The 27,360-nt window shown below is 28.1% G+C and overlaps 3 protein-coding genes across 7 annotated transcripts; 2 read left to right on the forward strand and 1 right to left on the reverse strand.

The window, feature by feature from the left end:
• The first annotated feature begins 291 nt into the window (after nucleotides 1–291).
• Nucleotides 292–6,462, forward strand: LOC123298389 (intracellular protein transport protein USO1-like). Of its 4 annotated transcripts, none has more exons than XM_044880378.1 (4): nucleotides 292–446; nucleotides 546–700; nucleotides 2,501–4,649; nucleotides 6,179–6,462. In XM_044880378.1, exons 1-3 carry the CDS (start codon nucleotides 401–403, stop codon nucleotides 4,631–4,633), a joined length of 2,334 nt encoding a protein of 777 aa, XP_044736313.1. In that variant the 5' UTR covers nucleotides 292–400; the 3' UTR covers nucleotides 4,634–4,649; nucleotides 6,179–6,462. The 4 variants fall into 4 exon arrangements, with proteins under 4 accessions (XP_044736313.1, XP_044736315.1, XP_044736314.1 ...); XM_044880380.1 differs by having other exon boundaries at nucleotides 2,501–4,636; XM_044880379.1 differs by lacking the exon at nucleotides 6,179–6,462 and adding an exon at nucleotides 4,837–5,425 and having other exon boundaries at nucleotides 2,501–4,636.
• A 5,995-nt stretch (nucleotides 6,463–12,457) lies between these two features.
• LOC123297432 (TOM1-like protein 2) lies at nucleotides 12,458–20,925 on the reverse strand. 2 transcript variants are annotated; one of them, XM_044879090.1, is made up of 9 exons: nucleotides 20,725–20,924; nucleotides 18,631–18,878; nucleotides 17,275–17,478; nucleotides 16,963–17,211; nucleotides 16,186–16,489; nucleotides 15,615–15,753; nucleotides 15,371–15,461; nucleotides 14,211–14,261; nucleotides 12,458–12,694 (listed from the first exon to the last, which is right to left on the reverse strand). In XM_044879090.1, the coding sequence occupies exons 1-9, from the start codon at nucleotides 20,789–20,791 to the stop codon at nucleotides 12,515–12,517; spliced, it is 1,533 nt and encodes a 510-aa protein (XP_044735025.1). In that variant the 5' UTR covers nucleotides 20,792–20,924; the 3' UTR covers nucleotides 12,458–12,514. The 2 variants fall into 2 exon arrangements, with proteins under 2 accessions (XP_044735025.1, XP_044735026.1); XM_044879091.1 differs by lacking the exon at nucleotides 14,211–14,261 and having other exon boundaries at nucleotides 20,725–20,925.
• A 3,202-nt stretch (nucleotides 20,926–24,127) lies between these two features.
• Nucleotides 24,128–27,260, forward strand: LOC123298128 (dynein regulatory complex subunit 3-like). The gene is made up of 8 exons (XM_044880037.1): nucleotides 24,128–24,308; nucleotides 24,374–24,657; nucleotides 24,727–24,902; nucleotides 24,991–25,206; nucleotides 25,349–25,489; nucleotides 25,904–26,132; nucleotides 26,512–26,882; nucleotides 27,027–27,260. The coding sequence occupies exons 1-8, from the start codon at nucleotides 24,143–24,145 to the stop codon at nucleotides 27,238–27,240; spliced, it is 1,797 nt and encodes a 598-aa protein (XP_044735972.1). The 5' UTR covers nucleotides 24,128–24,142; the 3' UTR covers nucleotides 27,241–27,260.
• Nucleotides 27,261–27,360: the final 100 nt, after the last annotated feature.

A 27,360-nucleotide genomic window follows, 5' to 3' on the forward strand; every position in this document is an offset into this window, starting at 1 on the left:
AATTTTAAAAGGTATGGTTTTTTATTTTGTTCGAGCTTTCAAAAAATGTCAATAGATGACTTGACTTATTGTATCTTTTTTTTTTTCATTATATAACACAAAAGATTATGCAATAAAAGGTAATTGAAATGAAAGAAATGTATAGACATTGCTGTCTCTTTTTAAAGATACTTCTACCAATAAAAACGTAATACCTGAATACTTTCATTGGTTGCATTAAAATATGTAACGGAAATTCAGGTAACCGTTAAATAATTACAAAAGGACTTTTAATTTCATTTCGTACTCTTATCATGGCATCACAGCTGTTAACCGTTTAGTTATTTGTTATTATTTTAATTAAATAAATCTAGTGTTAAGTTTTAATATTTATTAATTTATTTTATTTATTATTAGAAATATGGCTTTTTCAAAAGCTAAATTAACGCGCTTTAATGATGTTATAAGTAAGTAAAAATAGTAATTATTTAATTTTAATATATTTGCGCCATTTTTTTTTGTGGAATCAAGTTTTTTATTTATTTTTGTTAATTTTGTAAATTTAGGTGATACTCCAGCACCGGGTAGATATAATCCAAAACATGATAAATATGCTCGATCTTGTACTCCAACCTCAGAACGTGGTGATTTGAATAAAAGTCCTATCAGCAGTGTGGCTTCAGAGAAAAATTCGGTTATTAGTACACCATGTTTCAGAACGGTATGTAATTATTTGGAAAATATGATATTTTATTAAAACAATTATTTAAGCTATAAATTATCCAGGAGGTAGAACGAGATTACCTATAGTTTTTATTTAAAAAAATATAATAATTACAAAAAATCATTTTAAAATGAACACAGATACTAAAGGCGCTAACGATGAACGTAAATATTGAATTGATTTTCACTCTCTTAAGAAAAATCTTAATCTTAATAAAAAGTTTGCAATTTTAGGTAATTTTTCTACTAAAACCTTTTATTACAAAATATAATGTTAAATCTACCGGTTTATAGAAATTTACAAATAGTTTTCAAAATTTTGTTAATTTATGGTTCCAAAAAAGCTCCCCTCTGTGATCGACTGTAAATTTTCCAAGCATAAACTTTCCTTATTTCTCAAAAAAAAATATATATATATACTTATATCAAGATAAAAGGTTTAGGGGGTGTGCATTATAAAATAGTGATTATAGAATAACAAAGGTTACGATATTGCAAAGCGCAGACAAAGGTAGGGAGATTTCTACAAATATAGCTTCTGTTCCTAAATACATGCCAGCATCTGCCCAGCACTGTTTGACATTTCATTCCTATGTATTTTACATCAACGGGTCGTACTGGCAGCATGATTTCTAAACCCAATTAATATCTTTTTTTGATAATCAAAAATGCATTCGCATGAAATAATGGCTGTAATTACCTCAATTAAAAAAATAAAAATAATAAAATTTAAAAATCAAAAACCCAACTGTATAAAAATTGGATGGCTTTCGTATATATCCACATTTGAAAAAAAGCATTTTTTTTATCTTTTCAGTTAATTTTTATTTCAGTGTAGATTTTTTTTCTTTGAATTTGAAAAGAAGGGTGTTATGCCTACCTGCCTGCCTGTGCCATCGTAGCTCCTAAGCGGATGAGCCGATTTTGATTTTTTCTAAAAGTAATTCATATTTCTCACCTCCGTGCAGAAAGTGCTAACTTTCACAGACCACGGGAGCAAGTAAAGAATGTTTGATATCTTTTGTCCATTTTCGACCGTGAATAAATATTTGTGACTCTAGCAAATTCATTTGGTTCTCAGTATAATACTAAAATCGTGATTAAACTATTGATTATATGAATAAATCTTTCAAAATTTTTTATAGCCAGTCACATTCCGCTATATGTTAAAATCTATCATACTGCTTAGGCTTCAAAAATAGGCATATATACTCTCGAAAAACATTACCCTCCTTCTGGAATAGATTATTTATGCAGTATATCGAATAATAGTGTCGAATCTACTCAAGGGCTTTTTGGGGTGCAGCTTAGGGACCCGTGAATAAAAAGGTTCCATTGAAAACAATAGACAGACAGATATAGAAAACAAATATAGGACCTCATTTTGGAACTATCGACTAAGTCATTTATCAGGTCTTTCCATAAATTACCATATAATCAGCAAATAAAGGAATTTGCAGCACAAAAATACAGAAAGGTTGCTTTATAATTTATATATCATAACTACACTTAACCAGAACCTTTCAATTTAGTTTTTGCATTAATGTCGTACAGTTGCTGTTTGTATATACAAACACTAAGTCATATTATATATTCAACAAAATATTTTATTGTCCTATTTGTTTCCTATACCGTATACCTACATCTCTATAGAAAACAGTTTTTTGACAGAATATGCAATTAATTGAATAATTAGACGGTTCCCTAGGTCGTATTAGTTTAGGGCCCTATGAATGTAAAATCCGCCCCTGTCAGATAAATTAAATATTATTAAAAAAATGTTATTTTTTATTTATAGCCAAATTTACCTGCCCGTCGAAAGCTACTTTGTTCACAATCTGCAAGAAAATTCTCTCAAAAAGAAAATTTACAACCAACACCTGTTTCACAACAATTATTAGACCAACAACGTGAAGAATTGCAAGAAAGAATTGTGGAATGCAATAATAAGACACAATGTATAAAAGATTTAGAAATACAAATTGAAGAATTGAAAGAACAAATTTCCAATTTAAAGCAAAATGAAATGGATGATGCTCAAGAACTTGAAAAACTTACAATTCAAATAGACGAATTATTGGAGGAAAAACAAAAATTGATCGAAGAAATCGGAAAAATTCAAGTACAACATCAAAATGATATACATGAAATAAAAGCTTTATTGGCGGACACTGTAGATGAGAAAGATACATTAATATTTGAAAATGAAGAACATCAAATTGAAATATGCGAATTGCAAAAATCAAATGATGAATTGGAAATAGAAAATTATGAATTACAATTGAAATTACGAAATAAGAATATCATACAAAACAATTTAATCAAACAACAAAAACGCTTCCAACTTTTAATGCAGAAAATGAAAGCTAAACAAAAAAATATAACGTTTTTACGAAAACGTATAATGACTTTACGTAAAGAATTGTGTGATCTTAAAACTGAAACACACACTGAAATTTCAAGTTTACAACAGCAATTAATTGCAGCTGAAGCGGCCAAAAATAAAGAACGTGAAGAAACAGAAACAGGATTTTTAGAAGTAATTCAACAATTGAGATCCACAAATAATGAAATATTAAAAAATCATAAAAAAGAAATGACACAATTTAAAGATAGTACTCATCAACATTTACGTCAAATTCAGGAAAATGCAAATTTACAAATTCGTGAATTACAGACACAATTAGATGAAAATCTAAAAAAACATGAGATGGAGACAAAAAATTTAAAATTAATTTTATCAGATACAGAACGCGATTTACAACATGCTATCGATGGTAAAGAAAAATTGGACATGGAATTGGGACAAAAAAAATGTGTTATAAATGAATTACAACGGAAATTATCATCTACAATTATCGAATTAAATGAAGTACGTGAAAATTGGTCGAAAGAAATTAGTGAACTTCGAACTGAAATTGATAATATTAACAATCAAAAACGTCGATATGCAATTGCTTTAGATGAAACACGATCAACCGTACAAGTAATTACAGATCGTTTAGTTGAATCAGATCAAGGTGTGGAACAGTTAAAAAATCAAGTTGAAAAGCTTCAACTAACTAAAATACAAATTGAAAATGAAAATAATGAATTAAAAAAGAAAACAAAAGAATTAGAAGAACTTTACACTACTTCAAGTGAAAAGCAATGGGTTCAAATGGAAAAAATGATTCGTGATGATATTGACAAGGAGAAACGAGAATTAACCGATGCTGTGGAAAACTATAAACAATTAACCTTGAACACAATTAAAGATTACGAATTAAAACAGCAAACTTTAATAAGCAGTTTAAATGAAACAAACATGAAATATAAATCTTTGGAAGAAAAATACAATGAATTACATAAAACATCAACGAAGAAAATACAAACTTTAGAACAAGAATGTATGAAGCATAAAAATAACAATAAAGAATTACTAGATCAATTGAAATCTAGAGAACAAAAATTTTTGGAAGCTCAGTCATTAATCAGTGCATCCAAAATTGAAATTGAACATCAAAGTTCTGAAAATATTGAATTGAAATTCAAAGTAAATCGTCTTGAATCACAGATTGCTAGTTTACAAGTACCAATGGATAAAAGTAAAATAAATAAACTAATTGAAGAGAATAAAAAGTTGAAAAATCAAATGAAAAATATTGAAGAATTGCCAGAATTTAGAGAATTATTGGATAAATATAAACAATTAAACATGCAAGTAAATAAAGAGAAGAAAGATAAACAAGATATGGAAAATAAAATTCGTGCTCAAAATAAATTGATTGAGAAATTGAAACAAGAAGTTACATCTCCAAAATCGGCATCACGTCGAAGCAAATTGTTGGTTTCGAATGAAAAGGAGAATCAAAGCCCTGGAAAAGTTGCTGTTATTCGTACTGATAGTCCTAATACCACACCATTAAAAGATCGAAATATTCGTCAGTAATAGGTATCACTTATTGGTTAGTTTTTAATTAAAAGCTATTTTCAATACATTCCATATTTCGATAGTTTTAAGCGAAACGACTGATCGGCTTTTTAAATTTTATGTATCTTTAAGTATATTTATTATATGATTCGTGCAAAATATTGAACATTATCGTTTTAGATAAATTTGTTTTAATCCAAATATTAATGTTTATTTTTAAGAGAGTAAAGTCAAAATTGTACAGAGGACATCATTGGAGTTTGTACTATTTTCCAAATGATGCAAAAGAAATCGTCAAGACTCTCTTAAATATTTAACGGACATCGTCGATAATCATATATACCCGACGAATAAAGATGTTTTTCGTTTATCCTATTTCGTTCATATTTAGTCAGATTATAATTAATATAAATCTATCAGGATCGGGTTTATCCTCAATGTCACCTCATCTCAATTTAATTTATCAAAATTATTTCGACACCAAATAGGTAATATCCAAGATCTTTCAACTTTTCAAATTAACTAATTTTCTTCCGCGATCATGGGCAGTTGTCATAGTTAAATCCGAACCTGATATTGGTACCTATATTTATTTCAAAAATTTTTGTATTCTCTTTTTATTATTTAATTGCGCTAATGCTCGATTTTTTTCACAATGTAACGAAATATATCCTTAAAATATTCTGTGCTCGTATATATTTTTGATTCAAGGGTCGTTTTAAGGTAATTTATCTCATTACTTGAATATAAGAAATAGTAACTTTTTACAAAAAAATCACTAACTAGTGAAAATTAGAGTATTGCAAACACGGCGGGTATTTCTGTAATTGCCATTGCTTTGTAGCCCAGCTTTAAACTTTTTTGGAGACATCTGTCTCTATTATAACTAGCTTTTTATCATACAAAATAGGACTATCTTCGTTTTATATCAAGATTATTCATTTTTAGAATAGAAAACTATCGATTAACAGTGTTCGGTCACGGAGACGGTTTAAAACAGCTGTGTGCCATCATGTGTTATCATGTAAGCTACACCGAGATAGAAACTTTGACTTCAATGATAGTCCGCAGTATGCAGATACGCAGATTAACCACGTTTTTTTTCGTGTAATATGTAAGCTTAAATTTCCTTCAGCACTTAATTTTTTTTTGAATAACGATCAATTGTCCGCTGCGAAAAAATCCGCCATGTGGCTTGCCGACTTTAATTTTATACAACGTTAAACGCCTTCTTTAATTAGTCACGTTTTTCTTTAAATTATTCAGATTATTTTGTTTAATGTTTATTTCTTAATATTATCAATTTCTGATTTAATTTTAATATATCCATATTTTTCATTGAATTATGTTTCTCAAATTTTAATGTCAACTTTTCAGTTTCCATTTATATCAAATAAAGAAAAATACCCAATAAAAAGCTAGAGAAATTGGTAATCTCAAGAAGGCGACTTAAAATTTTATCCATTTCTAATAATTTTGGTTGAAGATCTTTAAACAGCTTTTAGTTTATTATATATTTCACTTTATTTCACATTTAGTAAACTATTCTTTTTCATTTTTCAGTTCCCTTTTAAGATTACACAAACGTTTAGAAACCCATATTGACAAAATTTACTGGCCTGTATAATAATAGTAGGATTTCTAAATGTGAAATAGATAGGTAACCATAGACGTAACAAGTTAAGAAGGAAACTAACGGACGTCACGCCGAATAATTTTACAATAAACAAAAAGTGAAGAAATCGAGCATTAACCATATATTTAATTTTCAATAAACTTTTTAATTCAGAGTTTACAATTTACTAACGTCATGAATTGAAAACAAAAACCAAAGAATCAATTAAATTGTGCCAATTTTTTACCATTTACAATGTGTTCATAATATTTATTTGCAAAAAAAAATTTTTACAAACTTAATTAGATAAAAATTTTATATTTTTTTAAAATATTTTTAATGTTTTTATATTATGTAATAATAATTTTTGTATTGCGTTTGAAAATTGTGTCAACCTTTTTTAAAATTATTTTACAACTATGTTATATTTGAAATTTGAAATTGTTATAAATAACATGTTTTCTTGAAATAAAAACACTAGATAAAAATTGCTTGTTAATTTTTAATATTTAATCCAGGATAATTGAAAATAATCCAGTCTGTTTATCAACTCTTTGGTGTAAACAGACACCTTCACTCCTAAGGAATTTAAAGAGACAAAAAAAAAACTTTGGACGCTGGTTGGCGCAAATGCTTATTTTTATAAAATTATAAAGTCAATGTTATTTTTCTGAAAATAATGATAAATGTATCGTAAGGTGAGTTACGGATCTTAGTAAATAAAAATTAAATAATTATGTATAAACGATCATTTTATTATTATAATTTATGTTCACAACCAGACAATAAAAAATACATACCTCATCCTGTTTCAACAATTAAAAGACTTGCAATGAATCTATTGGCCTAGTTTACATCATTAAACTTTTTGGTATGCATACTAAAAGTTGTTTTCCACTTTAATACAGACTGAAGCTTTAAGATAAGAACACATGATATAAATTTCTTATACGAAATTCTTATGAAGAGTAGTACTATTAAAATAACGATCCATAATAGTTGACAGTCATCACTTGGCTTAAAGAGCTTGAGAGTAGTAACGTATACTACTATCAGGAGCTTTTAGAGGCTAAACGTAGTCATTATTTATAATGAGCATATCAATTGTGTTAAGTTTTCCTTCTATAGCATACTTAGAAAGCGGAACTAAGTAACAACATAAACTAGACCATTAATTTCTCAAACAATAATTTTTATATACAATTTTTAAGAAATTAATTAAAAAATTAAAAACAACAAATTAAATAACAATTAAAAGACTTTTTTTTGTTTACAAAAGATGTTTAAAAGAATAAATATAAGTTGAGCTATTAAAATAGAAAAACAAATGTATAATACGAACTAAAAATGCATAATTTTAAATAATATGCCACGATTACGATTGATATAATATTGATACCATCATTACCTTTTTTACCTTTAACTTTTTTTGTTGCATATTAACAAAAGTAACAAATTTTATCAAGTTTTACATAATACTTAGGTAAATGATACGGATACAAGAGCCGTATCAGTAGCAGTATCACCGCATCAAAAACGGTTATTTTATGCTAGCCTGTCACTAAATTTCGATAGTCTTAGGACAACTCTGATCATTTATTTGATGTTTTTATTCGAATATACCCCGGGAAAGAACTTAAAAGCTGATTTCTTTTGAAATTTCTGCTAAATGAGATTTCAGATTTGAGTGGGTGAAAATAGAGAGTTATCTTCGATAAAAGCGATTTTTAAGCTCTTTCCAGGATATGTCCTTATACAATATATCAAATTAGTCTCGGGTAGAGTTTATATGATTTAACATTAAATTAATTAAAAGTATCATGTATGAAGTACATTAAATTAATTAATAGTATCATGTAAAATGCACAAAATTTGAAACAATTGTAAATTTGATTTCATAATAAAAATATATCGAATAGAGCTACCTTTAGGTGGTCGCATTTTTGCGGCAGGTAAGCATAAGTTTACCTGCGTTCGTACTGGCTCTTGATCTAATATACATTTCATATTTAAACAGATTTTCTTGAGCAATAAGCTATATTATTGAAAAATACATTCGTCTAGAACGCTTACTGAATACAACAATCTAGTGTAACCATTTTCGATAGTTTGAGATGTACTAAATTCTAGGCGTATATATTTTTCAACAAACTGGCACAATTTCTATTAAACTTTTTTACCTTTTGCCAGATATAAATTATTTATAAAATTAATTAATTTCCACTATTTCACCTTTGCCTTAAAGCGTGATTTAATTTAACTCGTTAACTTTCTCCTAGCATTAAACTGAAGTCAAAACACAATTTTGGTATAGAATTAAATTTCGCATTTGGTCGAGAAAATCATTTTGATCAGGGTTAAACTGGAATCATGATCATTTTATTAATACGTAAATATATAAACCACGGTAATAATGATAAACGATTTTATGCGCTAGTTCGGGTAACGAATTAACGGACTAGATTAGGAACAGTGGATTTTTTTACCTTTACAGACCCTATAAAATCATTCATTTCCGTTATTTTTAGCTCAAAATTTTCAATACAGGTGAAAAAATAGTACTAAAATAACTACTTTTTCAAACTTAATTGATTAAACTACATAATCGATTAAAAATTTTTTCTGCAACATAAAAAAGTTCATTAAAATTTATTAAAAACACAAACTACCAATTTAAAAAAGCCCAAGAATTCGTGCTTTTTATCATAAAAAAATATTTCGTTCCTAAATATTTTTAATAAAAGGGCGTAATAAATCAAATCCATCTCCAAAAACCTTTTACTGACAATCAATTTTGGCAAATAAATTGGCTTTAAAACAGCACCGAAAAGAAAACTAAACGACAATTGTCTAGCATTCGGAATTAATCATACATACATAGCCAAAGCTGTAATACTTTTTTATAAATAATATAGTACCAAATTAAGATCATATCTACGGCAAACAAATGCAACAACTACTCGGGTTAAAGCTCCATTCGCATATATCGGTGATATGGCTGTACTATTATCAATGCAATTTTTGCAACAAGTGATCATGTTGAATAAGTACCTCGTCTTTGTTCTCTAGAATATCACTTCAAATCGAACACCAAAGTGTTGGCATTAAATTGTGTATTTTGGAATTCGTCCCCACTTTTTCACTGACAAGTATTGAACGAGTTTGAATTTATTCTAGTTCAAGTACACAGAACAAATAAGATTTCGTTATATCACTGGTATATGTGAATTTTAGGAGTATACCACTATATACATAATTTAAAATCTACCACAGATATAGGGAATAGTTAATTCAGTCTTCCGTGATTATTTGCCGTAGGTTAACGCAATGTTATTTGTAACTAAGTTGTACAAAACTATTTAGATGGAAATTTTAAAGTGTCGCAATATTTAGTGAATGTGTAATTTTTTGATTACAAGTTCGATTAGCGATTTTGGAATATTAGAAGTATGCTCTTGTAAGTACTAATAATTGTAAAAATATTTCAACCAAATGTTAAATGGACTAAGCTCGCATAAAAAATTACACTTCAAAAATTATAAAATTTGTATCGATTCTAAGTTGAGACATCTCATTCAAATAACAAAACAAATATCACATGACACCCATATGTCTTATTCCAACACATTCAACGAGGAACGTTTTCATTTTTTACTTGACGTGAAACACTTGAATTTTCATCTATTAAGGCTAAAAAGTTAAAATTTCAAAAGAAGTCTTTAATTTTTTTCTATTGCCAAAGAAGAAAATCATAGGATTTTAGCATGGACACCGATGCGTAAGCAAATGTGAGTTAAATGAACGTCAATTAAAAAAATCATCATGGATGCTATCACTGACACAGGAAGTTGTATGTGCTTCACCATTACCTACGGAAATATTAATCTTTGCACATAGCATTGTAATATTTGCAATATTATTTGAATAACTATCTCAAAATTGTTTTCAAATAATTCTCAATTTCAAAATTTGTTCTCATATGTATGATAATGTAGAGTTCCCATTTAAAGCACATTTCAGACACGTTTTTAGATAAATCTGAAGCGAACATCAAATACATCGAGTATATGGTACGTAAAAGAAAAACTCATTTTTAAAATAAACAATATATATTTAGTCTTCTTTTTCAATTTATAATAACACCAAATTTACTGAGATTAACCTTAATGCCAGTTGCATCGCTTAGTTATTAAAATTCATATTTTTATTTTTGAGAAGATCTTCATTTTATAAAGTTCAGGTTATGGGTAACATTGGACCATATATTATAGCTTTTTTCTCAGTATTCCCACATAATTTAAATACTTTTTAATGTACGTTGAATATACCACCATATCAAATATCACTTAAATAACAATTATTGTTAGTAATTTTATTCAAATTATTGACAAACTAAAGGAATTTGCCTCATAAGTGTTCCAAAGTTACCCAAAATGACTGTATATTTAGTTTAGGTGGTTTTAATTTCCACAGCTTTTTGACTCCTGTAATTAGTATGTATGTGTGTAACTAACATTTGAGTAAGGATTTCTTTTTTGCGAAAGCTTATACTTTAAAAAAAAAAGGGTTAATTTATACGAATTTTTATGCAGTCCTTTTATTATTTATTTCATGTACTCGATGTCAATAATTGTTTTTTAACGTTCTACTTCACAATAATACCAATTTGTATAATTAAAAATTAAATACAGTAGGTGCTTTTGAAATTATATATAAATGCAAAAATTAAAAGCATGTGTATAGTTCTTTTTAATGTGGTGATTTAGTGAAGTATATTTGTATTAAAAATTATTTTTAAATGCAGATTTTATAATTAATATTAATTAAAAAAAGCCTTAACCTCTTTTGTTATATTTTTGTTTGTTTCCAAAAGCATACCTACTGTAAATATAAACATTGTACACATTATTTTAATTGTCGTTAAATCATATTTCATGTTTTTATGGTAACTATAATTGATTGATTTTTCAAATTATAAAAGACAAGATCCAAATCTAATTATTATAGAATAGTAGGGTGGATAGATTGTGTCGATAATCTTAGAAGATTACTAGGTGATCAAAATAATTATTTTCGATTGTGGCTACTTTTTAGTCTGTTTAAAAAAAATGCAAGAATTTTGTTGAAATTAATTACGCCATTGCCGATCATATTTAATAGTAGAAAATTAAATAAAATATTTAAATAATGAAGGTAACTTCAATTACATAACTATCCAATGGCATTGGAAATTCATGTCAATATACAGTTAGGGAGCTGGTGATAATTTAGATATAAGATTTTTAAATAAAATAACAATTATTTTAGAAGTAAACAAATTAAAAATAAAACATTATTCAGACTACTTTGCTTTTCTTCCTTCGCTTTTATCGGCTAAACACAGCCGTTATTTATATCGGGCATCACAAAATATAAAAAAACTAATGCTTTTCAGTTTAATAAAGCGCCAATCATTTGCATATCTCCCTGTTATATTGCGAGATATCAAAAGTCAACTCGTGATAACTCAACCCTTTTCTTTAAAAGTTTTTTTCCTCAATAATCTTTGCAATATTTCCCAAAATCTTTTTTCTAAAAATTTATAATCCTGATGCAATGTATACAATCTATTAAACACAGTTAATTTTATTGTCGAAGTTATAGCTCGCCTAAGCTGGCCTTAGATCAGGTATTAGATAAACCCATAGAAAACAAGCCTAAGTGTATTAAATAAGAAAATGCAGCGCATTGAATACGTTGTGTAAGAAAAAATACTCGCTTTCTTCATTATTAGTGAAGAAAACGGTTAAAAATTATTTTGTAAGACTTAAAAAAGGAATTATCTTCAATGCGTGCCTAAAATTTAAAGCAAAAAGAATATCGTGCCCACCAGCTCCTCAACTAAGCAATAATGACATTGAAAAAGATTATCATTCACGAAATATACAATTTTCATGGAATTGTTAACTCTACGATCTGGGTCTAACTTTGATAAACTTTTCAAACAATATTATATGTTAGATATACGACAATTAAAATATATTTATGTTTTTCATTTTGAGGTTATAAATACGTATATTTTTTGTATAATATATATAATTAAAAAATATTGATAAAAATAACAAGTTTACAATAACAAATATGTACTTAGCAAATACTAAAAATAATAACTAATATTGTTAAAATAGTAATCTTTTTTTTATGCTTTTTCTTTCTCTGTTTTTCTTTTTTTGTAAAGTATAATTAAGTTTGTATGTTTTTTTTATAACCTGTTATATTCTTTAATTTTTGACTTTTTAATTTTTTCAAAGTGCAAATAAGTTAGCATCATCGTCTTTTGTACGCCGCTGTTGAGGTTGCCGATTTGGTGATGGTTGATTTGGATTTGTTGGTAATGCTTCAGCGGCAGCAGCACGTTCAGCCAAAAATCGTTCAAACTCACTACTTGTTACACTTTCTTCTGGAATGTTTTCTCGTGCTCCGGGCTTTAAATTTAAATTTGATTTTAGTAAGAGCGTTGAAATGAATACACTGATCTCTAAATATGGATAATTAGAGAAAATTTTAAAATATATAATTAGAATTAATCATGGCCAATGTTTCATAATAATGATAAATAAAGTTAATTCAAAATTTGGAAAAAAGTTTACGACTACACAAAGGGTACCGGGTCACAGGATATTGTACTGACCAACCCTCAGTGACAGTCACTCTCCGTTCTAATTATACAGGAAAATATGGAATGCTTATTCGGTACATACACTTTTTAATGTCTTTATCTAGAGGTATTAGTTTCGTACCACAGTATCCATCGTCCATAAATAGAGATCAATGTAAAAAAAAAAACATTTGGTTGGTTATTATAATAAGAAATGCTTATCTTAATTTGAATAATAATAAGAATTGATTTGAACTAGACTGAAAAATTGCTCCCAATTTTTACTGTTTGCTTATAAAGCTGTAAGTGTTTACAACACGCAAAAGCTTATGAAAGCCACAGTGAGATAGAATCCAAAAAAGAACAAAACTCATTTTGATTGGGCTTTATGATATTTGTATTTTAAAGTGTATACGAGCAAGGATAAATTATGCCAGGAAATTAATATAATCAATATTAAAATAAACGATAAGTGTCTAATAATCTAATCTGTTTATCTGTTTATACTGCGTTAAATAAGTACTGGTGTAAGATGTTACACCCGTCCATCGACTTGTATGTTAATATTACACGCGAACTCGCAATAACGCAGCCTAAGCATTAACTTATATAATATTCACAACTCATCAAACAAATCTCACTAGTCCCGCAAACTACTATTTGTCCAACATTGGGAATTAACGTGTAATTTTCTAAATTTATGAACTATAGGGGCTGTTTAGACTGTCAATACTTTCTAGGACATAAGACATTAATACTTTTCAACAAAATACCACTTTTCCCATCAAATCTGAATTAGCATAAAATTGTTATATAATACATCAATTTTGATATTGCTAAACGAGCATATATTTTAATTAGATTTCCCATTGGAAATTGGGCCAGCACACCGCTAAATGATTTATATTAAATATAGGAAAGAAACTAGTTCCCATTTGTAAGCTTTCAATGACCAATAGGGCGAAAATAGAAACTGTTGTATAAACAAGCGTTTTTCGCGGTGATTTGAAAATTTAACACAATATTATTTTTAGTTGCGACTTAATGTTTGAGAAATGCTGGTATGAAATATATGCCATAAGCGTACTTAAGACGACTATAAAATTGAATATTATTTCAATTTTTCTGTTTAGTATCACTTAACCCAGACAAAAAGAACTTTCTTTCATGCAACCAATTAATAAACGCAACGATTACTTTCTAAGTTTTCTTTAATAAAATTATTCACGTTTAACACTAAATGAAAAAAAAAATAAACAAACACTAGACGGACAAGGATTGGAAATATAAAACTCTTCGACTAAAAACAATTGATCAATATAGAATTAAACGCAATTACTTACTGTATTTTCCAACCATGCAGCCATTTCGTCGAAATCCCTCTCTCTCCCCGGCTTCACATGTATCACGCAAACAAAAAATTACATTTAATGCTAATTACAAGAGCTAAAGCATGCAATTTGAGAAGCAGTAATAAAAATTTGTTTAAATAATATAATATAAATAATATAACATAGAAAGTAATTAAATAAAATGCATATGAAATTATTTTTAGGCATTTTGATCAGTCGAGGAATGTGCAGACTTTTAAATTTAGATTTTGAATTATTCGCCATCTTTATTGAATATTTCTTCAATTAAATATTATGGCTTTGCAACAATTAATAACAAGTACCTGGTTGACCAAGCTTTCCTCGTTATTATTATTTTTTTGTAAATCGAAACCTAGCTAGATCAATTTGTTGCCCCCGAATTGCTCGTTAAATATATAAGATTAGTAGCTGTACTCCAAGAATTATTTTTATTATAGACCGTAAAATAGTAGCTTACTAAAGTGCGTCATTTTTCCACTTCTGTCTCGGAAGGGACTAACAAAATTTCATTGTTGACTAGAATGAGAAAAAATTTCGAGACTTACGTTGAGCGTAAATGATTGTTTCAAAAAATAAAAAACATATTTTTTGATATGTAAATAACGCAGAATCCTCGGAATTTTTTCCTCTATCCAGTCAAAATTCATATACTTTTGAGCCCTCTCCAAGGTAGAATAGAGAAAATGGTGAACCTTTTCCTGTTATCATCATACGCTCTATTACTTTTAATTAGATTTACGACCCTTCCTATTATTTAACATTCGTTCAAATAAAATTGGAACGAAAATGTGTATATGATTTTGCTTAAATCGTCATTTTACATACACTCTCATACAAGCCTTGAAGGTTAACTTTTGCTAGGTGATTTTTACATCTGAGTGAATACCATATATTTGCACTACTGTGTATGGAGGACACTCGCACTCGACCCAAAATAGTGAAATTCCAATTGATCCAAATTTAGTATGGACAAAACTTGACTATTACTATAATTATTGTGATGGTAATTCAATTTAATAAATTGAGAACTGCCATTTTAAAAAAAATATTTTCATACGCATATAAAATAATAAACCCACATAATAAATCAACAAAAGTTAAAAAATAAATAAATAAATAAAAATGCTTACAACAGTAGGAGGTTGTGTTCGTGTATTTGCAAGACTACTTAAACCACCACTTACTTGATCTGGTTCTAAATTATCCTTGTATGTACTTCCACTAAAAATAAAATAAAAAATAGCTTTCAATTTAAAATAAAAAGCTTCTTCAATTAATAGTTTCTGCATTAAAAAGCATTATATTTTAAGAGAAAACGTATACGGGAGTAAGCTTTTAAAAATATTAATAATAATAAAAATTGTAACTTCTTACCCTGTTTTAGATGATTCATATGTTACATTACGTGACTGTGCAAACATATCAAATTCATCATCTTTTTCAATTGGACCTTTTTGCGCTGGTACACTGGCAATTTGGGATAATTTAAGATCTTTACTTCCATTTCGCACACCTAGAAATAAAATTTTGAAAAAAAAAATTTAATAATCAAATAGGTAATTCCCAAACAAATGTTTCAAACAAGATTTAATATACAAATTTCGACTTCTCATATAGGGATCAAAAGGATCAATTTACAAAGGGGTAAAATTAAAAATGGCTTTTTATCCTACATGAATCTTTATGTTTTTTTAAACTTACTTAATTAGAAAAGCACTGATATTAAACACTGTCTATATAGGATATTTCAACAATTAACTCAGTCAAATGTTTATTTTCACTTGTTATTTTTTAATTTAATCGCTAGATAGTATCTCTTAGCTAGAAATTCCAATAGATTAACTAACCTAAAGAGATTTTTTTTAAACAATATCAATTGGCCATGACTTAGCTAACGGTAGAGTCGAGATATTTATAAATGAAATTAAACAATTGAAGAACATACTTAATGCAGCAAATTCATCTTCAAGATTAGATGCTGTACTTGGTCCATCACTTAAATCAATTAAAGATTCCTGGGCATCTTCTATTTTTGTTGGAGATGCAACACCCAAGGCTGCACCAAGTAATGCAGATGGTGTATTTCGATTTCCAGCTTCACGATTCTTTTCGTATCTTGCATAACGTAAAAATATATTGTTCATTTCATCATTTATTCGTAACAATTCAGCTGTAAGTTCATCATTTGCCAATTTTCCAATTAACTCAACCAAACGTATTTGCATAGCTTTACAAGTGGAATGTAACTCCTAAATATAAATAAACAAATGGTAAAATAAATTTAGATAATGCATACTTTTTGTTAGGAATAGCAGTAGGATTTTCGAAAATATCTTACGTTGAATTCGACTTCAAATTTTGTGACCTAATTGAAATTTCTAAATATTTTAAAATCAGTTATGCTGTTTTCGTGGAAAGATTTGTTAAATAGCGAAAATCACTACAATCCAATAGATTGAAATATTCACCAAGATCTTTACGTTCCAAAAATCTATAAAATACAGCTGATATTACGAAAAGTTAATCACCATAAAAGCTTTTTTAGAATTTTAATTAAAACTGGAGGCTAAAGTATTAATCGATAATAAAGTATTAATCGAGAATACAAAAATTATATAAAAAATATATTTTTAATTTTCAGAAATAACATAAAATAGTTATACAAATTAGAAACCATTCGAACTTTTGGATATTTTCGAAATTCCATTAAAATAAATTTCACCTGCAATAGTTCTAAATCACTTGAATCTTCTTTTCCAGGTGTTAGTTCTGAGAGCATTTCTGATAATACAGCCATATTGTTTTGAACAACATCTAATTCACTTTGTAGTTTACCAATTTGTTCAGGGGCAAGAGGCGCGTTAATTGGCACTGGTACGGGTACATTAGGATTTACAGCAATTGAATCCCCTGCAGCGTTAGGTATTTGTGAAGCTGGAGGAACTACTTCTGCACATGGTTCAGTCACAGTCTAAAATTATACCATAGATTTAGTAAAAATATGATTGACTTTTATTTAGGTAATTGTACATACCCTATGTGGAGTATGTATTGGTGCCATTGTATCCAAATCTGTCGGTGGAAATTCAATCCCTTTTGCACGCAAATCACAAACAACAGCTACCACACCTGATAATTCTGGTTGTCCAGCAAATGCATCAGCCCATGATTGTATTAAAGATAACACCTTTTCTTGCACAACTGTTGGTGGATCATTCTTAGGTCCAATTAATTTTACCTAGAATCAAACAAATTTTTTTTTTAAATAATATATTTAATACAGGTGTCGTCATCCTCAATATGTTTGGTGAGTTATGACAATATAATTTAATTTTTGGGTCGACCATATACAACCGCTTGATCATAGACAAAGAGTTTATGGTATTAATTTATCATGTTATTTAACTGGTCCACGAATTCGTAGAGATTTGAATGTATTGGAAGGTAAAGAGGAGATCTTAAAATTTGATATTTCTTCTTTAACTTCACCAGAATATTTAAAAATCAACAAATTATAATTTAAAAAATACAGTTATAGAATTAATTAATTATTGGTCTAAGTGATGAAAAAATTGCATCGGTCTTATTAGACCGACATTTCCAACTTATGGACCCCACTTCGATAATTTTGATTCACGTTTACATTGAAAAATAACAATTTTTTTATACGAAAACTGGATCTGATTTCCCTTCATACGAAAGTGAGACAAACTTGAAACAGAAATCATCCTAAGTAAGATTATAGACTCTTCTTAAAATTCAATTCAAATTAATGGTTAAGTGGCTAACCTATGCGAAAATTTTGTCAAGCATTTTCAGTTTCTATTTTAGAATTATTCTTATTTTAAGAAATCTCAATAATTGATGTTAGTTACGTCAGGAATAGTCTTAACTAATCTTTCCTTCTACACAAAATTGGTACCATAAAATATTCAATCTCTTCCAAGCCCTTCGTATACAAATTCGATTATCTACGGCTTTTTTAAAAAACAATCAATAACGAAGAAAGTTGTATAAAAATTGGCCCCGGTGCCTTAGTCAATTGATCACGTTATCTCATTAATGCTTTGGTTTTCTATCAATAATTACATCCTGCGGGTACCTATAGTTCGTACAAACAATTTTAGGGATTTCACCACCCTAATATATGAACGGTTTGTGTTAGAGTGACGGTCGGGTAAACGATGCAGAAAAATCTTTTGTGTGTACCTTCTATGTAAATATATTTTTAAAGAAACACTACATATTAAAAAGGGTGACATAAAATGGACAATATTATATGTATAAAATCAATCACAATTCATTCCCCAATATGAGTTCATGTTTTTTATTCGTTTGGGGAAACTGTTTGTGAGCCTTGATATCTTAAAATAAATGAAATAAAACTTACTAAATCTTGAACAAAATCCTTGCTGCAAACCAACACATGAAAACGTTTTCCACAATTCTTCACACATGTTTCTAATACTGTTAAAGTGTACATTACAACTGTATAATTTTTCCCTGCATTCTGTTGTAATCGTTTACGTATCGCCTTCACAGCATCCCGTGGTCCTTCATCTGTATTATTTATTAGATCACATATTTCCATATTTAATTCCCAGTTTTCGGACGGAAGATTTTCATCTGTGGCTATTTCTAAAAAAGCATAATTTTGCTATTAGAACATTGAAAATTAATTATAGTGTAATTTTTGGCTATTTGTCTATATAAAACAATTCAATTGAAAAATTCAAAAGCTGTCGTTAAACTAAGGCATCATTTTTTGAAACAACTAAAATTAGAAGAGACAATCAAAGTTCCATCTTGTAAAAGAAAATTTCATGTTAAACATTTAATTAAGAGATATTTTTGCAAAATTCTAAAATCCTTTCCTATTGAAATCCCGAATGAAAAATCTCCAATGAAAATGTATTCATGTTATAAAACCATAAAATCTGAGTATTGTAATTAATCACACATGTTTTTCTCACAACATATTTATATAATATGCGGTTATACTATACAGGGTTGTTCAATAAAATAATACCACTTATATGATAGTAGTTTATAATTTTTATCGTTACAGACTAAATATAGTCACTACTGAGTTTAGCAGAAAGAAAAGAAATAACAGCTAAAGACAAACTTGATTCCTACTTTCTCTCTTCCACAGGCAGTCGAAAATTTAATCAACAAAAAATTTAAAAATTATCTATTATCATACAAGTGTGTATATCTTATTGAACAAGCCTGTATAAATTTGCAACCCACCCCTCAAAAAATCTAAGGGAGATGTTAAACTTTGGCTAAACTCAGTCAACGAAAATAAAATGTGAAAGTTCATTCGAAATCGGATTTGCCGTTTCCGATATTAAGCTAAACATATCGTTCTTCGAGAAAGTTTTTTGTGAATATTTAGAACAGTAATAAACAATTTATATTTATTCCCTGAAAAACTTTTTCTATTGCTAAATAGAAAGGTATTAGTAAATAATTCGTTACATTTGGACGAACTGGGTGCTCGATTAGTAAGCAATCTCCAGAAAGCCAGCACCCCATCATACATCGACAATCTATTTTTTTTAAATACATTTTGTGCTGGATGCTCTGAAGATAATAAAAAATTTATTAATCTGTCGACCTTCCATCACGTTCTACTATCATTTTCACTCAATTATTTTTTTGATTTTATGACGCATATGTTACTGACTATAGGGGTGCATGGAATAAAACAAATCAAGAACAAATTCTAATATTTCAATATATTTTGAATATACAAAAAAAAAGTCTAAAAAAATACACATTTTCCAAGAATCATATATCGAATCTCTTTATGGTAATGGTAATACAATTTTGTAATCAATCATTAACAAATTGCAAGAGATATAATGTTCGACTTTGAAGAACGTTTTCATTTTTCTAAAAATTTTTCACCATTAGTTTTTATCATATCAGCCCTTATCTGTATCAATGTAGTATAAATATAAAATTTGGTAAATCGTAAATCCCAGAAAATCAGTCTAAAGATAAAATACGTAGATAAGTCAGATACGCAAATTTTAAATGCTAATATTTCCAAATAATTTTTCATAATATTTCAAAGATTTTCCAAACTATAAGCTAAATATGTGAACTAATTTAGCTTAGTCATAGCTTCTTATATAGAATACTTATAAGAATTTTAGTAGAAAGTGTAAATAATAACAGGATAATAAAAGCATTAAATAAAAATAAACGATAATATTATAAATACTTTCTCTGCTTTCTTAGCATATTTAAAAAGATGTAAATCATAAATTTAATAAATAAATTTCCAGAGCATGACGTAATAATATTCTTATTAAGCTAAATTATATTATAAAGAAAAATGTTGTAATTTTCAATGTTAACATGGACAAATTTTAAGGCTCGTGATTTATGAGTCAACACGTCAAAATAAAAAAAAAACAAACGAGCACAAAGGGGTATTTAAATATGAGTTAATAAAATTTGGGATATTTACCAATTCGTTGTCCAACAGGAGTTGAAAAAGGATTTCCTCCTAAACCGGGTACACCAAAAAACGACATATTTTCTGAATATATAACAAATATTTAATTTTCACTTGACAATATAAACGTCAAACATTCACTTTTATGTTATTCTGTAAATTCACTTGTAATAAAAATAATCTACAACGTTTATTGGAGTTGAATATTTTTTCGATGGTATATTTTTTTTGGAATAATCTTTTGTTATTAAAACCTCACATTAACTAAAATTATAAAACATATTTTTAATATACAAAATCGTATTATAAAAACACTTTTATCGAGACTGTAATTTAATACCTGTGTTATTAGAAATTATAGAGATTAGTATGTTTACAAAAGCAAACACAATAAACAGCGATGCAGACAGACAGCACGTTAGAAAAAAAAATAGATGTCACTTGTACGGAGTAGGCTGAAGGCTCCCACTCTATATTATTACTCACAGCTCAATTATATGCAACTTTTCAAATTAATACTAAACAACAAAAAAAAAACACAGTGGCGATTATTTCAACATTTATAATTATATGTCCAGTCTTGAACTTGAATAGAAATGTAAGATCAAGGGAAATTAAACTAAAAAATCTGATGTAAACACCACACATTATAATCTCTATTGTGAAAACAATAGATACGCAGATTTGGCACTTGAGAAAGTCACTATATTTTGTTTTTGAGTCGTTTACTCAATAACATTTTTGTTATATTAAGAATTATTTTTACAACATTTTATTTAATTATAAAATGATTATTTATTATTTTTATTATAAAACAATTTGAAACTAAAAAATAATGAATATAAAAAAGTTGGCTCAACTGGAGTTCGAACCAAGGATCTCTTATACCTAATTGTTTTTATTTGGATCGATTATTTGGATAGGGAACTAATCCACATGTTTTCAAATCGAATTAAGTATGCGACTTTACGTTAAGAGATGCGTGTTTTCACCGAGAACGGCTCTAATCCAATTAATATTCTTTGAAATATGCCACTGTCATTTTCTGCGTTTATTTTGGGAAGCACATTAGTCCAGGACATGTGCCCTTACCATAACATACGCAATGTGGGGCAATATGCATAGATATTACATGCAGAACTACCCTTGCCGCATATTCCCGTCCAGGAAATCATTTACTATCGTCAGCTTTTGGTTGAATGAGTTTTACCGAAGAAGACATGATCGTTTCTACTTGCCTAAACAATATGAAGAAATAATAACTCAAAGTACCAGCACAAACAAGTTTTCTGTGTACAAAGTAACAACTGATACAAATTATAGATTATAAAACTTGGTAGTGTAAAAACAGCCTGGTCATCCAATCTCTAGGGAAAAAGTCCCTAGAGACAAAAAGATTAACTTCAATATACCTTTGTTTAGTCAATTTCATTATGACTCCCAGAAACCAGTGTATGTCCAAGTGAGACTAGTTTATTGATAATAATGTCACATCTGTCTTCAAGCTATTAAGCCGCGTGGAAAAGAAGATGTAGCCTTGCCTCTTATAAAGAAAGTGAGTGTTCACATTCCATCAGAATATCAGGAATTTTATAATCAGAATAATCAGATGACTAGAAACGGAAACTATTGAAGAAGATGCTCCGCAACAAAATTAATCGTATTAAAAAAAAAATTGACTTGTTTAGGTTTAACCCCTTAAAAAAGTTACACAAAATTTTTTCCCAAAAAATGCAAAAATCCATTTATAACTATTCGATGCATGTGTTTTTAATAAATAAATCGAATTCCTAAACGGAGGTCGATATCGTAAAGCAATTTCAATAGATATCAGAGCAACTTTTGAAACTGAAGTCATAATGTCATTAAATATAGCTTAAAACTATTACCGAACTTTTACAAAAAAAAATTAATTTAAAAAATCGGCTAAGCGCGAGTTGAACTTGCACATCTAGGGTACCGTAGCACCAGTTTTATGAATAAGCAAAAATTTGATATAAACGCATGTCCTAAAATAATTTATTACTGAGATATTGGAACGAAAAGATATTTATTTAACAATAAAACATTCTAAGTTAAATAGTAGTGGGAATTTTGCAAAATAAAAGCTATTATAAATTCATGATAATTCTTATCAATATTTGCAATGATATTTAACATTGCTTTGTGTTTTATTACAATTAACACCTTCATAAAATCAAGTTCAATAGTGTTTTATTATAATGAAAATTTATAAAATTCCTGATAAAAATCTATTGTTTTCATCGAGAAAACGAATATGTATATGCATATGTATATTTGTCTCTGTTTAAGAGCAGAAACAAGCTGTTCTTTATCTAACTCTTATTACTTTGAGTACTACTTTTAAAAGTTACACTTTTTCTACAGTAACGCCATCCTTATTTATACACAGAGATAGTTCTGCTTATCTCTAGCATTCATAGTATGGAAGTTATCTTTATCCAAATTCCATGATTATATATATAGTCATTTATTTAGGAATTCAGTTCAAGTACGGAACCCTAAAAGCATTTACTTTGGTAACAAACAATTTTTATAAAACTTGTATTTGAAAAAAAATCTATAATTTATTCAATTAATATAGTTATTAAATGTGGAAAAGAATGTTGTTTTAATATATTTACAATTATCTGATATTTACTCATTTATTTACAAATACTAATAATACTAATATATTTATTAATAGCTACATGCTTAAGAAATTTAAATATTCCTACGAAGGTCAATCAATAGAGACTCTCCGAAAAAAAATTGAAATCTCAGAAAATATTGAATGTAACAGTTTTATATAAAAAAAGATCCAGAGAATTTAGATCCGGTAATGTTTTTTTTCCAAATTGCAGAGTGCTTCAAAGTTTATACTCAGTAAAAGATCAAGATTAATGAATTGTGTTAAAATATGAAAAAATACGTATAATAAAAATTGATATGGCTATGGGCAGATGAATATCCTGCAAAATGTGGCTTGGGGCCTAAATGACTTATATAAGATGTTTCTCCTTAGCTTTACCGTCTATTTACGAAGATCTTATGAGAAAATATGGAGGGTAAAGATTTAAGAAAAAAACATATTTATCAGTCTTGTCTTTATAAGTCTGTAGATATTGTAAAATCATAATTTTATGTTGGTAACTTGCGTGTGCTTGCAACTTATTAAACTTAAATAAACAAAATAAAATAAACAAACAAATAAAAAAATTAAGTTTATTTAAAAATTTAAACAATAAAAATTATAATAACGGCTTTTTTCAATCATATTTTTTAAAATTATTGTCTCTTTATTTTACAATTTACATTCTAGCGCCAAAAAATTGCTGTCATAATAGATAAAAAGTTTCCATAGTAACTTCTAAATGAATATATAAACATTTTTTTTTATTGAAATGTTCTTAAGTTTGATTTTTAATTAATGAGTGATAAAATAATTCACGCCGATTTAGAAATCGGTGTTATTGACTTAATTTTATTGAAAAAAGTTATTGATGATCATGCACCGAAAGGAGAAGCTGGACGTCTGACACGCGAAGAAGGAATACCGTGGGATGAAGTTGAAATCATTCGCCTTGAATTTCTAAGTTGGACTAGTTAATAATTTCTATTTTTATTATAATTCAACTAATTAATTTTTTTCTATTGTTAGACATTTTAAAAATCGATCATCTTTGGATGTTAACCGGCTTAACGAAATTAAGTTTATCGCATAATATTATTGAGAAAATTGAAGGTTTAGAAGCATTAGTAAATTTAAAGGAATTGGATCTATCATTTAATAAAATTACGGTCATAGAAAATTTGAATACATTAACAAAAATAGAAATTTTAACGCTCTACGGAAATTCAATAAGCGTTCTTGAAAATTTATCGAGTCTAGAAAAGCTAATAATATTTAGCATTGGAAATAATAAAATTGAGAGTATAGAAAATGTACTTATTAATCTTTAAATAATTTGGACTAGCTCAAAAGTAAAGCTTTTGATTATAATTTTATTTTAGGTACTTTATCTTCGTCAATTTGAGGATTTACGTTCAATCAATTTTGCTGGAAATCCATGCTGTAAGCAGGTGCCAGATTTTCGTGAATGGGTTGCGGCATATTTGCCAAATATTATTTACAACGAGTATAAAATGATTTTAATTGAAGAGAAAGAGGCTGCAAGAGAAAAATACGCGTAAGTATACGGTTTAAAAAAATAAATGCATAAATAAAATAATATATACACCGAACTCCTTGAATAAAATTGTAATATTTTCAAATAGGGCTGATATTGAACATGTACTGGAATCTGAAAAAATAAAGTATGCTGAACGTGAACGCTTAAAAGCTGAAGCTGCTGAAGAAGCATTACATGCTGAAAGTTTTGTTGAATTTTTAGGAACTAGTGCTCTATTTGATAAAATGTTTGACGGAGATATAGATGGACAACTTCTTTTAAGCATCCCAGAACAATCCGAACTGAGAGAAAAATATGAAAAGTAATTATATTTTTGTTGAGACTTTGTTTAGTAGCTTTCAGAATACTCCAACCATGAAAAACTCCAACCACCATTAATTATTAATTTAACATTGAAAAGTTTCTCATAATATGTACCAAATAAAATTAATATTTTTTTTTAGGTATAAACAAAATTTCTGTGATGTGACGAAACGGCTGTTTGATGTGGGACAACAAATGTATCTAGAGAGACAAAATGAAATACAGCAATTTTTGAAATGTGTGGATGCTGAAAAATCTCGGAATCAAATACAAAGTCAAGAGTAAGGACGATTGCATACCCAACTATAATTGTCTCTTACATTTTTATTTTATGTACTGTTTCTTATGGCCAACACGGATTTATAATGTGGTCGCGAACTCAAACTGTGGACCAGACGCGGATTATTCTAACATTCATTATTCATTCATTTCACGAACTCCAATAACTCCAATCCGCAGAAATTTTGCGGATCTTTTTTTTACTACCCGAGCCTACATTTGTCGTTAACCTTCTCCGTTGGTATCATTCATTATGAGATTGGCTCTCCGACAAATTATGTAGAATTTTGCATAGTAATTCAAACACCATCGAATAGTCTATAATGTTATTTGAAGTGCTCGTATTAAAATCGCACTAAAATAATGTGTTTTAATTTTTTAAATTTTAATGATATTCATTATGTATGTATTCGTAGTATCATAGAAAAATTCGTCGATAAAAAATTAATTTTAACTGAGGATATGTTTCGATTATACGATATGGTCGAAGATGATGAGGCAGAACCGGATACTTCAGATTTTGAACGGTTAATGGAAGATTTTCATGATGGTGCTAAAAATACCCGTAATGAATTCAATACACTTATAAATGATACATGGATGCAACTAATGAAATGTGAAATTACAATCAATGCTCAATTAGAAGTATGTAAATTTTCTCATATAAATTGGGGATTTGCATGGTCTGAAATTGTTTCTATTTTGGTACTATAATATTAATAAAGTCACATTTCCACAATTTATTCTTCACTATGGTGCATTAATTATGGTGAACACAAAACCATTTTACTGGGAAAATTCTGAAACATGGAAGGATTTCTTTCGAGGGGCTCCGAAAATTTTTAATTACATCTAAACAGAATATTCGTCTTTCGACACACTGAAAGTTGAAAATTTTTTATTTATCGGTTGACGAACATCCTATTTTGTAAAATGTCAAACCCATTCTCTTTTCTATTTATTAGAATAACGAAAAACCGGGTTTTTATTAAGTTTTATCTATATTTATTTTTTGTCTGTTTAGGAAGTAAATGAAAACTTTTCCATTGTGATAACAGACATGTTAAATGCTTTTTTGGAACTAGTTAGTTCACATTTTACTGAATTACGAATATTAGAAAAGGAATGGATGGAAGAATCATACGAATTGGCTCTGAACATTATGAATCAATATAATACTGGCTCAAGTAGTCAACAACTGATTAATATAGAAGAAGAGGAGAATACTAAAGTCATTTCTAAAGAATTAGAAAAGTTATTTAGTGACAAAGAAAATGTTCAACAATGTTGCGCAGGCTCCCATGATTATCATAATTTACAAATTGATAATCGAGAAGATCGACTTGTTACTAGAGCAAATGAATGGCTTTCTAATCTTGTCACGAATTTAGCCAGGTAATTTTTTAGTTTTTTTTAATAGATTTATGGAAAATGAGTCTATTAGTACAATGATCGACGATAGAAAACCTTAAAAAACATTAGATTCTAAAACGTCGTACACAATTAATTTTATTAATTTTTGGTTGGAATTTTAAACAGAGATGAAATGATACGTGATCGAGCACAAGTTTTGGAAATCAATAAATTTTTAGATTCACAAAAATCGGAATTCGATGATTTATATGATGAACCGGTTCTATCAGTGGCTGCAGCAAGCGGAGAAGTAAAAGTTAAAGAGGAAGAAAGCTCGGTATATGATATGTTGACTACAGATAAAAAAATAAAAGAAGATGATGAGGATCATGACGGATAAATAGTAAGGTTCACAAAATGAAATTGAAACGTGATTTTTGTTTAAAATTGTGAAAATAAAATTAAAATCCATCGTTAAAAATTTATTAATATCAATATACGTTTATATTTAAATGTTTAA

Source organism: Chrysoperla carnea, chromosome 4, assembly GCF_905475395.1.
Source record: "Chrysoperla carnea chromosome 4, inChrCarn1.1, whole genome shotgun sequence".
Lineage (NCBI taxonomy): Eukaryota > Metazoa > Arthropoda > Insecta > Neuroptera > Chrysopidae > Chrysoperla > Chrysoperla carnea.

Coding starts and splice junctions, on each gene's coding strand:
- LOC123297432 (XM_044879090.1), bottom strand. CDS start 20,791: ATGTCGTTTTTTGGTGTACCCGGTTTAGGAGGAAATCCTTTTTCAACT. Junction 17,212..17,274: donor CAATACATACTCCACATAGG/GTATGTACAATT, acceptor GTATAATTTTAG/ACTGTGACTGAACCATGTGC. Junction 15,754..16,185: donor AGATGAATTTGCTGCATTAA/GTATGTTCTTCA, acceptor TTTTATTTCTAG/GTGTGCGAAATGGAAGTAAA.
- LOC123298128 (XM_044880037.1), top strand. CDS start 24,143: ATGAGTGATAAAATAATTCACGCCGATTTAGAAATCGGTGTTATTGAC. Junction 24,903..24,990: donor GCTGCAAGAGAAAAATACGC/GTAAGTATACGG, acceptor ATTTTCAAATAG/GGCTGATATTGAACATGTAC. Junction 26,883..27,026: donor CTTGTCACGAATTTAGCCAG/GTAATTTTTTAG, acceptor AATTTTAAACAG/AGATGAAATGATACGTGATC.
- LOC123298389 (XM_044880378.1), top strand. CDS start 401: ATGGCTTTTTCAAAAGCTAAATTAACGCGCTTTAATGATGTTATAA. Junction 447..545: donor GCGCTTTAATGATGTTATAA/GTAAGTAAAAAT, acceptor TTGTAAATTTAG/GTGATACTCCAGCACCGGGT. Junction 701..2,500: donor GTACACCATGTTTCAGAACG/GTATGTAATTAT, acceptor TTTTATTTATAG/CCAAATTTACCTGCCCGTCG.